This window comes from Manis pentadactyla, chromosome X (genome assembly GCF_030020395.1).
Source record: "Manis pentadactyla isolate mManPen7 chromosome X, mManPen7.hap1, whole genome shotgun sequence".
Lineage (NCBI taxonomy): Eukaryota > Metazoa > Chordata > Mammalia > Pholidota > Manidae > Manis > Manis pentadactyla.
The window spans coordinates 142561870-142573737 of record NC_080038.1 but is presented as its reverse complement, the minus strand read 5'-3'; the positions used below and the strand labels follow the sequence as shown (position 1 = coordinate 142573737).

Here is an 11868-nt window from a genome sequence, read left to right as displayed (position 1 = left end):
ATACATAAAAGCAGTGAGCAAAGAACAGAATTTTTTCATAGGCTTACATTTCGATTTTTAATAAAAATTCCTGTTTGCTGTAGTCTAATGCTTGGTTTAGCATACTTTTTGTTATTACATACACATTTTATGTAGTTTTTACACGGTCAGCACATCCACTTGAAATTATATTCATAATCTGACACACACTTTTTCGCTAGTAATTGTATTTTGCAAAATCTTAACATTTTATACTGACTTTTAAGAATAGCATTAGGATGACATAGTATCCACCTAATCTTATTATCTGCTATAATCTGTCTGATATTGAAGTAATTCTTGCAGGAATTCAGTGAATATTACGAGTATTAATGGAAGAGGATAAAGGAATAATCTTTTGTCTTTCAAGGTTGGCTTGTAAGTTTTTGAAGCGGAATTACTTGTTTGTTGTGGTTGGACAAGTGGGGATAGCATGTAGAGATGTTCAGCAGATCATTCTCCCAGTTGGCCGGTACTCAAAAAGAGAGAAACTTGTTGGAATTCTACTAACCACAGGTATCTTATCTTTATATAAATATTTTTTGCATGATTTTGATGCTTTTAAAATGACTAAATTTTAAAAATTAAGAATTCTTTGGCATGAGTATAAGTTTTCATTGCTTCTTCTTTCTCTAAAGCTCTTTGTATAAAATGTTTTATGATTCAGTTTTCTGTGTAAATTACGTAGCAGTATAATTCTTTCTCCTCCATAGAGATTAAAAATGGGAAGGATTTGAGACTTACTTGAACAGTATTTAACTAAAAACTATTTCTAGAGAATAACATATGTATAATTTTTAATTTCAGAAAATGGAAAGGCTTAGTAATGTGTATTTACATGAAACTAATCCTCCAAAAGTGGATTCTTTGTTGTATTTCTGGTTCCTGGTTGTTGCTTCATAAGCATCATATATTCATAGATTCAAAGACTTTTAGAGCTGGAAGGGACTTTAAATATCTGGTCCCTCTGTTCATAATACTGTTAAGAAATCTACTCCTTTCCCATACAAAAAAACAATTTTTAAAGGAAGTCATATTTTTTTGTTTGATTGAGGTAGACTTAGTTTGTACCTGCAAATAAAACTTTCTGATATGGCCATTTTAATACTTTGGTACCTCACAGGTTAAGTGTTCTTACGTGTTGTACATTTTCCCCATCCCTCAGTTTTCTTACTTCTGTTTCAGTTTGAATGTCATTCTTGGGATTTTCCTGGGGTTTATATTTTCCTGGGGTTCTCTGGAAAATCTCAAGGTAGTTTAGGTGGATTTCTTTTTCTAAATGTATGACCTGATTTTAAAAGGGCAAAAGCAAGAGCTGTCAGGGGGGAGCCGTAACATTTGATTAGTGTAGGATCATTGGTGAATGAGAAACAATAGTTGGTTACCAGTTTAAGTGAAGTGACAAGCGAGCATTTAAAAATAAATGTAGACAGTTGGAAAAAAGATGGCAGCGTGAGAAGTGAGGCAGAAATCTCCTCCCAAAACCACATATAATACGAAAAGACAGCAAATTACTAATCCTAAAGGAGTGGCGAGAAATAAGATGGCACCAGCCAGTCTACATCTGGGGAAAGAGAACATCTCACAGAAAAGGGTAAAGTAACAAAGCCGCAACCCAGCGAGACCTGACCACTCCCTCACGGAAGCTCACCGGCAGGAGGAAGAGAAACAGAGTGGGGAGGGAGTAGAAGCCCAGAACTGCTAAATACCCAGCCCTGGAGATCTACTCTGGGAGCGCAAACACATTGCATGGTGCTCTGGAGATTAGAGGGCTTGAAAAGTAATGTCGGAGACTGAGATTCTAGCTGCATGTGGAGAACAGGTTCCCACAACCAGCTGCTCTGGGACAAAAGAAATGTGGGCGCTTTGAAAGACTTCCCAACAGTGAGAGGGCTGCTGAAGGGGCAAGGATTACACAGAGCTAACTGCCCAGGAGAAGGAACAGGTGGATAAAATCATCCCGGCACTCTCAACCCAGCAGGTTGGGAACTTGCAGGAGCTGCAGGTGCTCCATGCACCTGACTGGCAATGCAGCCCCAAGGACCCCCACTGCAATAAGCAGCCTGCCACTCCTTCCTCCCTTCCAGCACCTGTGCTCAAACCTGCATCCTCTGCCATTGTGCCAGGCCGGCTGGATGGCAGCCCTGCCTATGCACCTTAGGGGCTTAACACAGAGGCTATTCCCTGTGTTTGGCTCATTGGCCTTGACAGTGGAGGCAGGCACTGTGGCTGGGAAGCAGCAAAGAGCTCTCTCCTTTGGGTAGGCAATGGCACTGCTTACCTGTGACCCCTGCCATCACTCAAGGATTATGAAAGGGCAGAAGAACATTGTTCAATCCAAAACCCCTCAAACACCAGAAAGAGGACTCAGTGAAATTGAAATAACCAATCTTCCTGAAAAAGAATTCAAAATAAAAGTCATACACATGCTAATGGAGCTACAGAAAAATATTCAAGATCTAAGGAATGAATTCAAGACAGAGATAGACACGTTGGAAAATAAAGTAGCTGAAATGAAACATACCATGGAGGGATTTAAGAGCAGATTCGATGAGGTAGAGAAGATGGTAAATGGAATAGAAATCAGAGAACAGGAATACAGAGAATCAGAGGAAGACAGAGAAGAAAGGATCTCAAGGAATGAAAGAATATTAAGAGAGCTATGTGACCAAGCCAAATGGAACAATACTTGTATAATATTTTCTCTCTATTAGTTACATGAAATATCTTTTTTCATCCCTTCACTTTTAGTCTGTGTATGTCTTTGGGTTTGAAGTGAGTCTCTTGTAGGCAGCATATAGATGGGTCTTGTTTTTTTTTAATCTATTCAGTGACGCTATGTCTTCTGATTGGTGCATTCAGACCATTTACATTTAGGGTGATTATCTACAGTCATGTACTTATTGCCATTGCAGGCTTTAAATTCGGGGTTACCAAAGGTTCAGGGGTAACTTCCTTATTATCTTACGAGTCTAACTTAACTCACTTAGTATGCCATTACAAACACAATCTAAAGTTTCTTTTCCCCCCTCCATTCTTTATATATTAGGTGTCATACTCTGTACTCTTTGTCTATCCCTTTTTATTACCTCTGGTGACACCTACTTAACCTTAGGAACACTTACATCTATAGCAGTCCCTCCAAAATACACTGTAGAGATGGTTTGTGGGAAGTAAATTCTCTCAGCTGTTGCTTATCTGGAAATTGTTTAATCCCTCCTTCCAATTTATATGATAATCTTGCCAGATAAAGTTTTCTTGGTTCAAGGCCCTTCTGCTTCATGGCATTAAATACATCATGCCACTCTCTTCTGGCCTGTAAGGATTCTGCTGAGAAGTCTGATGATAGCCTGATGGGTTTTCCTTTGTAGGTGACCTTTTTTCTCTCTCTGGCTGCCTTTAATACTCTGTCCTTGTCCTTGATCTTTGCCATTTCAATTACTATGTGTCTTGGTGTTGTCCTCTTTGGGTACCGTCTCTCGGGAGTTCTGTGTGCTTCTGTAGTCTGAGCAACTATTTCCTCCCCCAGTTTGGGGAATTTCTCAGCAATTATTTCTTAAAAGACTCTTTCTATCCCTTTTTCTCTCTCTTCTTCTTCTGGTACCCCTGTAATGCAGATATTGTTCCTTTTGGATTGGTCACACAGTTCTCTTAATATTGTTTCATTCCTGGAGATCCTTTCATCTCTCTCTGCGTCAGCTTCTATGCATTCCTGCTCTCTGGTTTCTATTCCATCAATGGCCTCTTGCATCTTATCTATTCTGCTTATAAATCCTCCAGAGTTTGTTTCACTTCTGTAATCTCCCTCCGGACATCGTCCCTTAGCCCTTGCATATTTCTCTGCAGCTCTGTCAGCATGTTTATGATTTTTATTTTGAATTCTTTTTCAGGGAGACTGGTTAGGTCTGTCTCTGCAGAACCTCTCTCAGCTGTTGTCTGGACTATCTTGGACTGGACTAAACATTTTTGCCTTTTCATGGTGATAGCGGTGGCTGTAGGCAGGTTGTGGGTGTGTCAGCTGGGAGAAGAAAATCCTTTCCTGCTTGCTGGATGCCTTGCCATTCTCCACTGCCTGTGTCATTTACCCGCACTCCTGGAGCAGCCACCGGGTTAATCCCCTAAGGTGCTGTGGGCTGGGTCTCCGTCAGAGCAGTGCGGAGCCCTTTGGTGAGTGGCAGGCATGCCAGGTGCACTCCTCCGTGATAGAGGCACCCCTGCTGGGTGGCTGTGTGTTGGGCTGGGATTCTGGTTGACTGCTGGGAGCTCACCTGCTCCCTCTGGTTCCACTGCTGCCGGTGCATGTGAGCCACACCCGGGCTGTTTGGTTGCCTCCGCTACAGACTCGCACTAGCCTCTCCTGGTCCCCTCTGGCACCGTTGGTGCACGGGATCCACTCCTGGTCACTTCTGGCACCGCTGCCCCCAGCATGCGCTGCCACTCTCCCGCTATTGGGCTGGTGTGTCGGGGTCCGCCCCAGTTGGAGGAATGACTGGCAGGCTGCTTAGTGTCGTGAGGGGCTTCAGAGCTGCACTGCCTCCCCGGGGTTTAGGGCGCCTAAGGTTTCCCCGGGATTCCTAGCTGCTGTCTAAGTGTACCGGGACGACTTCGTCCAGCTATGCGGTCCCTGTCTCTTTAAGACTTGCAGAAAGCACTTGCTTTTCTTTTGTCTCAGGGGCGCCGGTTGCGTGGACCTACCCACAGGTTTTTCTTTTTCGTTTCTCTGATATCCAGCACCCTGTGCACCTTGTGTCTGCGCTCCAGGGGCGGATTTCTAGATCTGGTTGTTTAGCAGTCCTGGGCTTTCCCTCCCTCCGCGTTCTGACTCCTTTCTTCTCACCGGGTTCTGGGGTGGGGGATCATTCGGGTCCCGCCTGGCCGCGGCTTGTACCTTACCCCCTTCGTGTGATGTTGAGTTCTCACAGATGTAGATGTATCCTAGCTGTTGTACTGCATCCACTGGTGTCTCTTAGGAATTGTTTATTTATTGTATTTTCATAAATGTATATGTTTGGGGGAGGAGATTTCCTCTGAACTACTCACGCCACCATCTTCCCGTAATCCCCCTCCCACCCCTGCTCCTTTGTAACTGCTAGTCCATTCTTGGAGTCCAAGTCTGCTGCTGTTTTTTTCCTTCAGTTGTTGCTCTGCTGTTACACTCCACAAATGAGGGAAATTATTTGGTACTTGTCTTTTTCTGCCTGGCTCATTTCTGGAGGCTAGGATCTCCAGAACTATGTTGAATGGAAGTGGGGAGAGTGGGCATCCTTTGTCTTGTTCCCGATCTTAAAGGAAGAGCTTTCAGCACCTCGCTGTTCAGTATGATGTTGGCTGTGGGTTTGTCACATATGGCCTTTATTATGTTGAGGTACTTGCCCTCTATACACATTTTGTTGAGAGCTTTTATCATGAATGGATGTTGAATTTTGCCGAATGCTCTTTCAGCATCTATGGAGATGATCATGTGATTTTTGTCCTTTTTGTCGATGTAGTGGAGGATGTTGATGGATTTATTTATTAAGGTAACATTCATATACACTCTTATGAAGGTTTCTCAAGGAGAACAATGGTTATTACATTCACCCTTATTATCGAGTCCCATACCCCATTGCAGTCACTGTCCATCAGTGTAGTAAGATGCCAGAGTCCCTATCTGTCATCTCTGAGCTACACTGTCTTCCCCTTGACCCCCCATGCCATACACCATGTGCACCAATCATAATACCCCACAATCCCCTTCTCCCTCCCTACCACCAGCCCTCCCCCACCCCTCCCCCTTGGTAACCACTAGTCCCTTCTTGGAGTCTGTGTGTCTGCTGCTATTTTGTTCCTTCAGTTTTGCTTCGCTGTTATACTCCACAAATGAGGGAAATCATTTCATACTTGTCTTTCTGTGCGTGACTTATTTCACTGAGCATGATACCCTCTAGCTCCATCCATGTTGTTGCAAATGGTAGGATTTGCTTCTTTCTTATGGCTGAATAATATTCCATTGTGTATATGTACCACCTCTTCTTTATCCATTCATCTACTGATGGACACTTAGGTTGCTTCCATGTCTTGGCTTTTGTCAGTAATGCTGTGATAAACATAGGCGTGCATATGTCTTTTTGAAACTGGGCTCCTGCATTCTTAGGGTAAATTCCTAGAAGTGGAATTCCTGGGTGAAATGGTATTTCTATTTTTTGTTTTTTTGAGGAACCTCCATATTGCTTTCCGCGATCGTTGAACTAGCTTACATTCCCACCAGCAGTGTAGGAGAGTTTCCCTTTCTCTATCCTCGCCAGCATTTGTTGTTCCTAGTCTTTTCTATGTTAGCCATCCTAACTGGTGTGAGGTGACATCTCATTGTGGTTTTAATTTAATTTGCATTTCCCTGATAATTAGCGATGTGGAGCATCTTTTCATATGCCTTGTTGGCCATCTGAATTTCTTCTTTGGAGAAGTGTCTGTTCATACCCTCCATACATTTTTTCACAGGGTATTTGCTTTTTGGGCGTTGAGGCATGTGAGTTCTTTATATATTTTGGATGTTAACCCCTTGTTGGATATGTCATTTACAAATATTTTCTCCCATACATTTCCCCATTGTATATCCATGGCTCCTTTATCATATATTAATTGACCATATATGCTTGGGTTTATATCTGGGCTCTCTAGTCTGTTGCATTGGTCTGTGTGTCTGTTCTTGTTCCTGTACCACATTGTCTTGATTACTGTGGCTTTGTAGTAGCTGTCTCTAACATTTTATAGGGAAATTTCTTGTGTAGAAAAATCTCTGACTTATGCTTGAATTTCTATCAATTAAATACTAAGCTCACAAGTAAATGTTCTTTGATGTGTTAAGCCCAGTTATTTCATTTTCTTTATATATGAGATACTTTGGGGATAAAAGGGTTTTTGAAATAAAAGGTAATGTTGGAACATGGAATATTGTAGGGTTTATCAGCCCTGTTTGAATGTCAGTATGATAGCTACCTTGGGCAATAAAAGCAGGTGAAAGATTGCCTTATCTTGGGAAGTAAACAAAGGCATTTGTTTATAGAGAGGGAAATAAAGGGCCTGAGAAGAATTTGGAATCACTAGGAGCTGGCAGTTAGATATCATCTATCCTTACCTAAGTCTCTTCTTTCTGATGTTGGCTGGGGAAGATAAGGGGCAAGGTGATTTTTTTTGTCCCTAAAGTAGGAAGACAGTCCCTTGTCTTTTTATCTTTCATTCGTTCAGGAGATAGTTGAGTTCCTATTAGCTACCAGGCTGCGTCAGAGTGCTGGGAGTACAGTGGTAGATGAGCTTGTTTCCTAGTGAGCGCCACCCCCCACCTTTTTATCCATTTCCTGATTTTGTAGTTTGAGTGTTAATCATTGTTGCATTGTCTTCTAGGTGATGAAAGAACCATGGTTTTTGTTGAAACTAAGAAAAGAGCAGACTTTATTGCCAGTTTTCTTTGTCAAGAGAAAATATCAACAACAAGTATTCATGGGTAAGTAGATTGATATGATTTCCTAGTCGGGGGGGACTTCTATTTGTCATTTGTTCAAAAGCATCAGTGTATATAACTAATATGACATAATCCTAGGATTAGGGTTCAGAAGCTTCAAGATCTAAACTTGCCCTTCATCTTCATTTTAAGTTTCTGTAAGGACTAAATGGTGGGAATGGATGGGGGCAAGTTCTTAGACTCATTATGAGTAGTGATACCTTCTCAACAGATCTCACTTAACACCCTCTTGTCCTTACATCTAAATTTGTCCTTTGCTCACTCTTATCTTTCTGTTTCCTGACAGTTTTGTATTGGCACGCTTAAAAATGTCATATTAACACAACTTTATTGACACTTTACTAATGGATCTAAGATAGTCACTGAACAGGTAGAAGTTTGAGATTAGTACTTAAAAAAACCTTCTGTTTGTGAAGCATTCTCATCATGAAGCGTGTATTTTTTTGTTAAGACTAGAAAGAGATTATTAATAGGTAAGCTCTGATGTTTGTCATATGTTAGTCTGCACTTTGGCTCTCTGCATTGCCTGTGTGGAGATCATTGTTCCACCCTCAGAGTGTCATTCTGAGAATTAAATAAAATGATGGCTTGAAAGCAATCAGTATAACACCTGGCATATAAGAGAGAGACATTGATATTAAATGCTGCTATTCTTACCATTATTAAAAAGAAATTAATGTGAACTTTACTGGTTCTCTGTAATATTTTTTTCGAGTACTGTCCATATGCATGGTCTCTTTTCTTTCCAGTGACCGGCAGCAGCGAGAGAGAGAGCAGAGTCTAGGGGATTTTCGCTGTGGAAGGTGCCCGGTTCTTGTTGCTACCTCAGTAGCAGGCAGAGGGCTGGATATTGAAAATGTTCAACATGTTATCAATTTTGATCTTCCTTCTACCATTGAGGAGTATGTCCATCGAATTGGACGTACTGGTCGTTGTGGAAATACTGGCAGAGCTATTTCCTTTTTTGATCCTGAATCAGATAACCATTTGGCACAGCCTCTGGTGAAAGTATTGTCAGATGTAAGTTCCAAATTTTTAAAACTGAAGTGATGGTGTTCTTTATCATTAAAAGTAGACATTTTATATATACATATATTCAGGAAGAGTAATCTGTGCCATCCTTGAGATTTTCTTAAGCATGGTATAGTATATGAAGTAAATTCTCTTTTTTAAGGCTCAACAGGATGTTCCTGCATGGTTGGAAGAAATTGCCTGTAGTACACGTTCGGGCCCCAGTGGTAGTACAAGAGGAAATGTGTTTGCATCAGTTGATACTAGAAAGGTTAGTTGAGGGGAAGAATTCGGAACTTGGCTTACAGTTTCTCTTTGTGAATGTCGTACTTAATAATGGGAAGTAACTAAACATTCAATAATTTAAGTCATTATTTTCTTACCTAGAAGATTCCTGTAGTATTTCTAAAATTCTGTGTACATGTATATTTTTGGTCTTAAAGGTGAGGAATTGACTTTGAATTTTATGCTCAAATATCCTCTTTTCCTAGGTTTGCTGGCATTTCAAATTCTGATTTCGGGTCTTACAAATTTTCCGTAGGAATTCTTTACTTTTGGAATTGTGACTACATTATTAATCAAGATAAAAGACTTGAGATAATGAATTACACATCTTTTCTGATGTGTCAGTTTATAGGCATCACTACTTTTATACAGAGATAATGGGCATATTAGTCATTGAATATTTATGCTTAATCACTGAAGTGTAGAGCTTTTAAGTTCTTTTACTTGTCAAAACTATTGGATTAAAAAAGTTTTTTCCTGAAATATTTTGTGCACAGTTCAGACCTCCAAGGTTATATGGTCCTTTTTTCAGATGGACTGAATTTAGTGAGAAGAACGTTTTATATATATGTATATGTGTTTTGGGAAGACGTGGTAGAAAGCTTGAGTCCCTGCTCTCTGGGCATTGTAATTTTAGAGATGTCATAAAATTAAATGTTTCCTTCTTCCTTTTTTTTTAAGGATTACCAGGGCAAGAGCACTTTCAACACAACAGGGTTTTCTTCGTTACAAGCTCCCAATCCAGTAGGTGGTGAGTCATGGGATTAAAGCTGAAACAGCCTTCAAGTTTGTGGCACAGTTTTGATGCGGAGAAGACAATAGTTTTGATTTTTGAGCTTTTAACAGAACTGTGAAATCTGACACTTGTATCTCTTCTCTTCTGTTCTTACTCCCACCCTTAAAGAAATATATATCCTGACTAGTTATGTGAAATGCTGAAAGTTACAGCGTTGCAGTTACTGATATAAATGGTGTTACCTGGAAAGATTAAAGCATTATAGATGTCTTGCTTATTTTTAGAGTATTCTTCAGAGGTTTTAGACATGTTTCATGTCTAAATGCTAAGTCTTAGTATAGTGTTTACGGATCCTATTACAAGCAATAGCATATATACATTTTTGGTTAAAAATTGTTAGGTCTCATTTTTACTCAAAAGGAAACCTTAAAGCTAGATAGAGTGTTTCACTAAAATATGGTAACGTGATTGTCATGAAGCAGTGAAAGACATAAGCCTGTTAAGACAATTTTGATTCTAGATCATCCGATATGATAAAAATGGTGAAATGTTTGCTATGTGAGCTCTGTACTCAATGATATAACAAATGCTTGTTTTCATAATATGTAGACTTTCCTTGAAAATAAAGGATGAAACACTCTTCCCCTTAAGTTTTCCAGTAGCGCTTTTAGTTCTTCTTTGTTACCTATCATAGTTCTGTATTTTAAATTTTGTTGCATCGGGAAACCGATGAAGTGAACAAAAGAGTCTAAACAAATATTACGGTATAATGTACATTAATACATATCTTAAATAATGAAAATCGTTCTTTAAACTCAGACTCTTATCAATAAGAAACAATGCTGCTCACTCTTGCCATCATTATTTCAGGGGAATCTTTTTTTCATTTACCATTACATATCTTCAACTTAACATTATCTACTAGAATGGAAGAAGTTCTTAAGTCATTAAATGAATGAACCAAAACACTAAGACATAAAACAAGTGAGGTGTAAATATTGGGGAGACAAAAAATGATCAGTGTTATATATATGTCAGTGATCACTTAAAAAAAATCCAAAGCATCTTGTCCCCAACATGTATCTTATTATAGGAATTTGCTTCGTAAATGAAACATCACATATGAAAAGATGTTGTTGGGATTAGTTAGATAACCTACCCCATGCTATATTCAAAATTCTGTGTGAATTATCAAAATTAAAACTATAAAACAATTAAATATTAAGCCTTTAAAGTCTGATGTTAAGCTGACGTTAAACTCAAAGATCATAAATCATGAAGGAGATGAACAGATTTGATCACGAAAGGATTTAGTTGCTCATATCAAAAGTGAATAGCAGATGAGGAATACTACTGTCACTGCCATGGATTATCAATGTGTAGTTCTTTATATGTGTGTGTGTAGGATAGCAATAGGTGAATGCTTAAAGAACAGACAATTCAGAAAGAGGAGTTCAACTAATAAAAATATGGGAAATATTTAACTTGATCTCCATAAACTCGTTTTTGGGAAAGGCTGAATGAAGGTGTTTGTGCATATGTACTATCTATGTGTCTTAATTTTCTCCTCCATTTTGTTCATAGAGAACATTTATAGGACATTTCTGTCTTTTTTTTTTCTTCATATCCTCAAAGAGCAGCTTGCTCATAGCTGGCCTGATTGCTCTGAAAATATTTTTGAATTTGATTTGTCCAATTATCATAATAGTATTACTGAATCAAATGTAAAAAGGGAAAGGTAATAATACATAATCCTATCATTTCAAACCAACTGTAAATGTCCCTTTGTTCAATTACCTCATTTCTAGGTATAGATACGAATGATTTGTAAAATCATCAAAGTAAGAGATACACATATGATTGCTGTTGTACATCCCACACTTCAACTGCCTTTAACTGTTTCTGGTGGTTGCCATCACGTATTTTATTTTTGTCTCACCAAGTTTAGACTTCTTTTGACTTGATGTACCATAGGTAAGGATTTAACTCACCTCACTCTTAGTTGCTCGGTAACTTTAAGTAATCTAGTTGGAAGTATGTTTTGTGAGCTGATAAAGGCACCTTTCTCCTTCCTTCTGTTACAGATTTTCACATTGCAACTTCTGCAAAGTAAACATTTTCATTCTATTTTATAAAGTCTCCCTGGTTATATTGCAACTTCTGTACAATGTCAACATTTTCATTCTATTTTATAAAGTCTCCCTGGTTAGATCAATTCTAAAATTGATAATAATAGCAGGGTTTACATTATGTAAATATTGCTTGCTAAATGGGCCAATGAACCAATTCTGATTACTTTTACTGTTTTTCCAATTTTATG

General features: G+C 39.1%; 1 protein-coding gene across 1 annotated transcript in view; it reads left to right on the top strand.

Annotated features, from left to right (window-relative positions):
• LOC130681895 (ATP-dependent RNA helicase DDX4-like) overlaps positions 1-10209 on the top strand; it is a 78611-nt gene extending 68402 nt beyond the window's left edge. The window contains exons 10-14 of the mRNA XM_057495666.1: positions 389-534; positions 7399-7498; positions 8266-8536; positions 8691-8798; positions 9494-10209. Coding sequence (XP_057351649.1) covers positions 389-534; positions 7399-7498; positions 8266-8536; positions 8691-8798; positions 9494-9580 — 712 coding nt within the window. The 3' untranslated portion in view covers positions 9581-10209. The remainder of the gene's footprint in view (positions 1-388; positions 535-7398; positions 7499-8265; positions 8537-8690; positions 8799-9493) is intronic.
• Positions 10210-11868: the final 1659 nt, after the last annotated feature.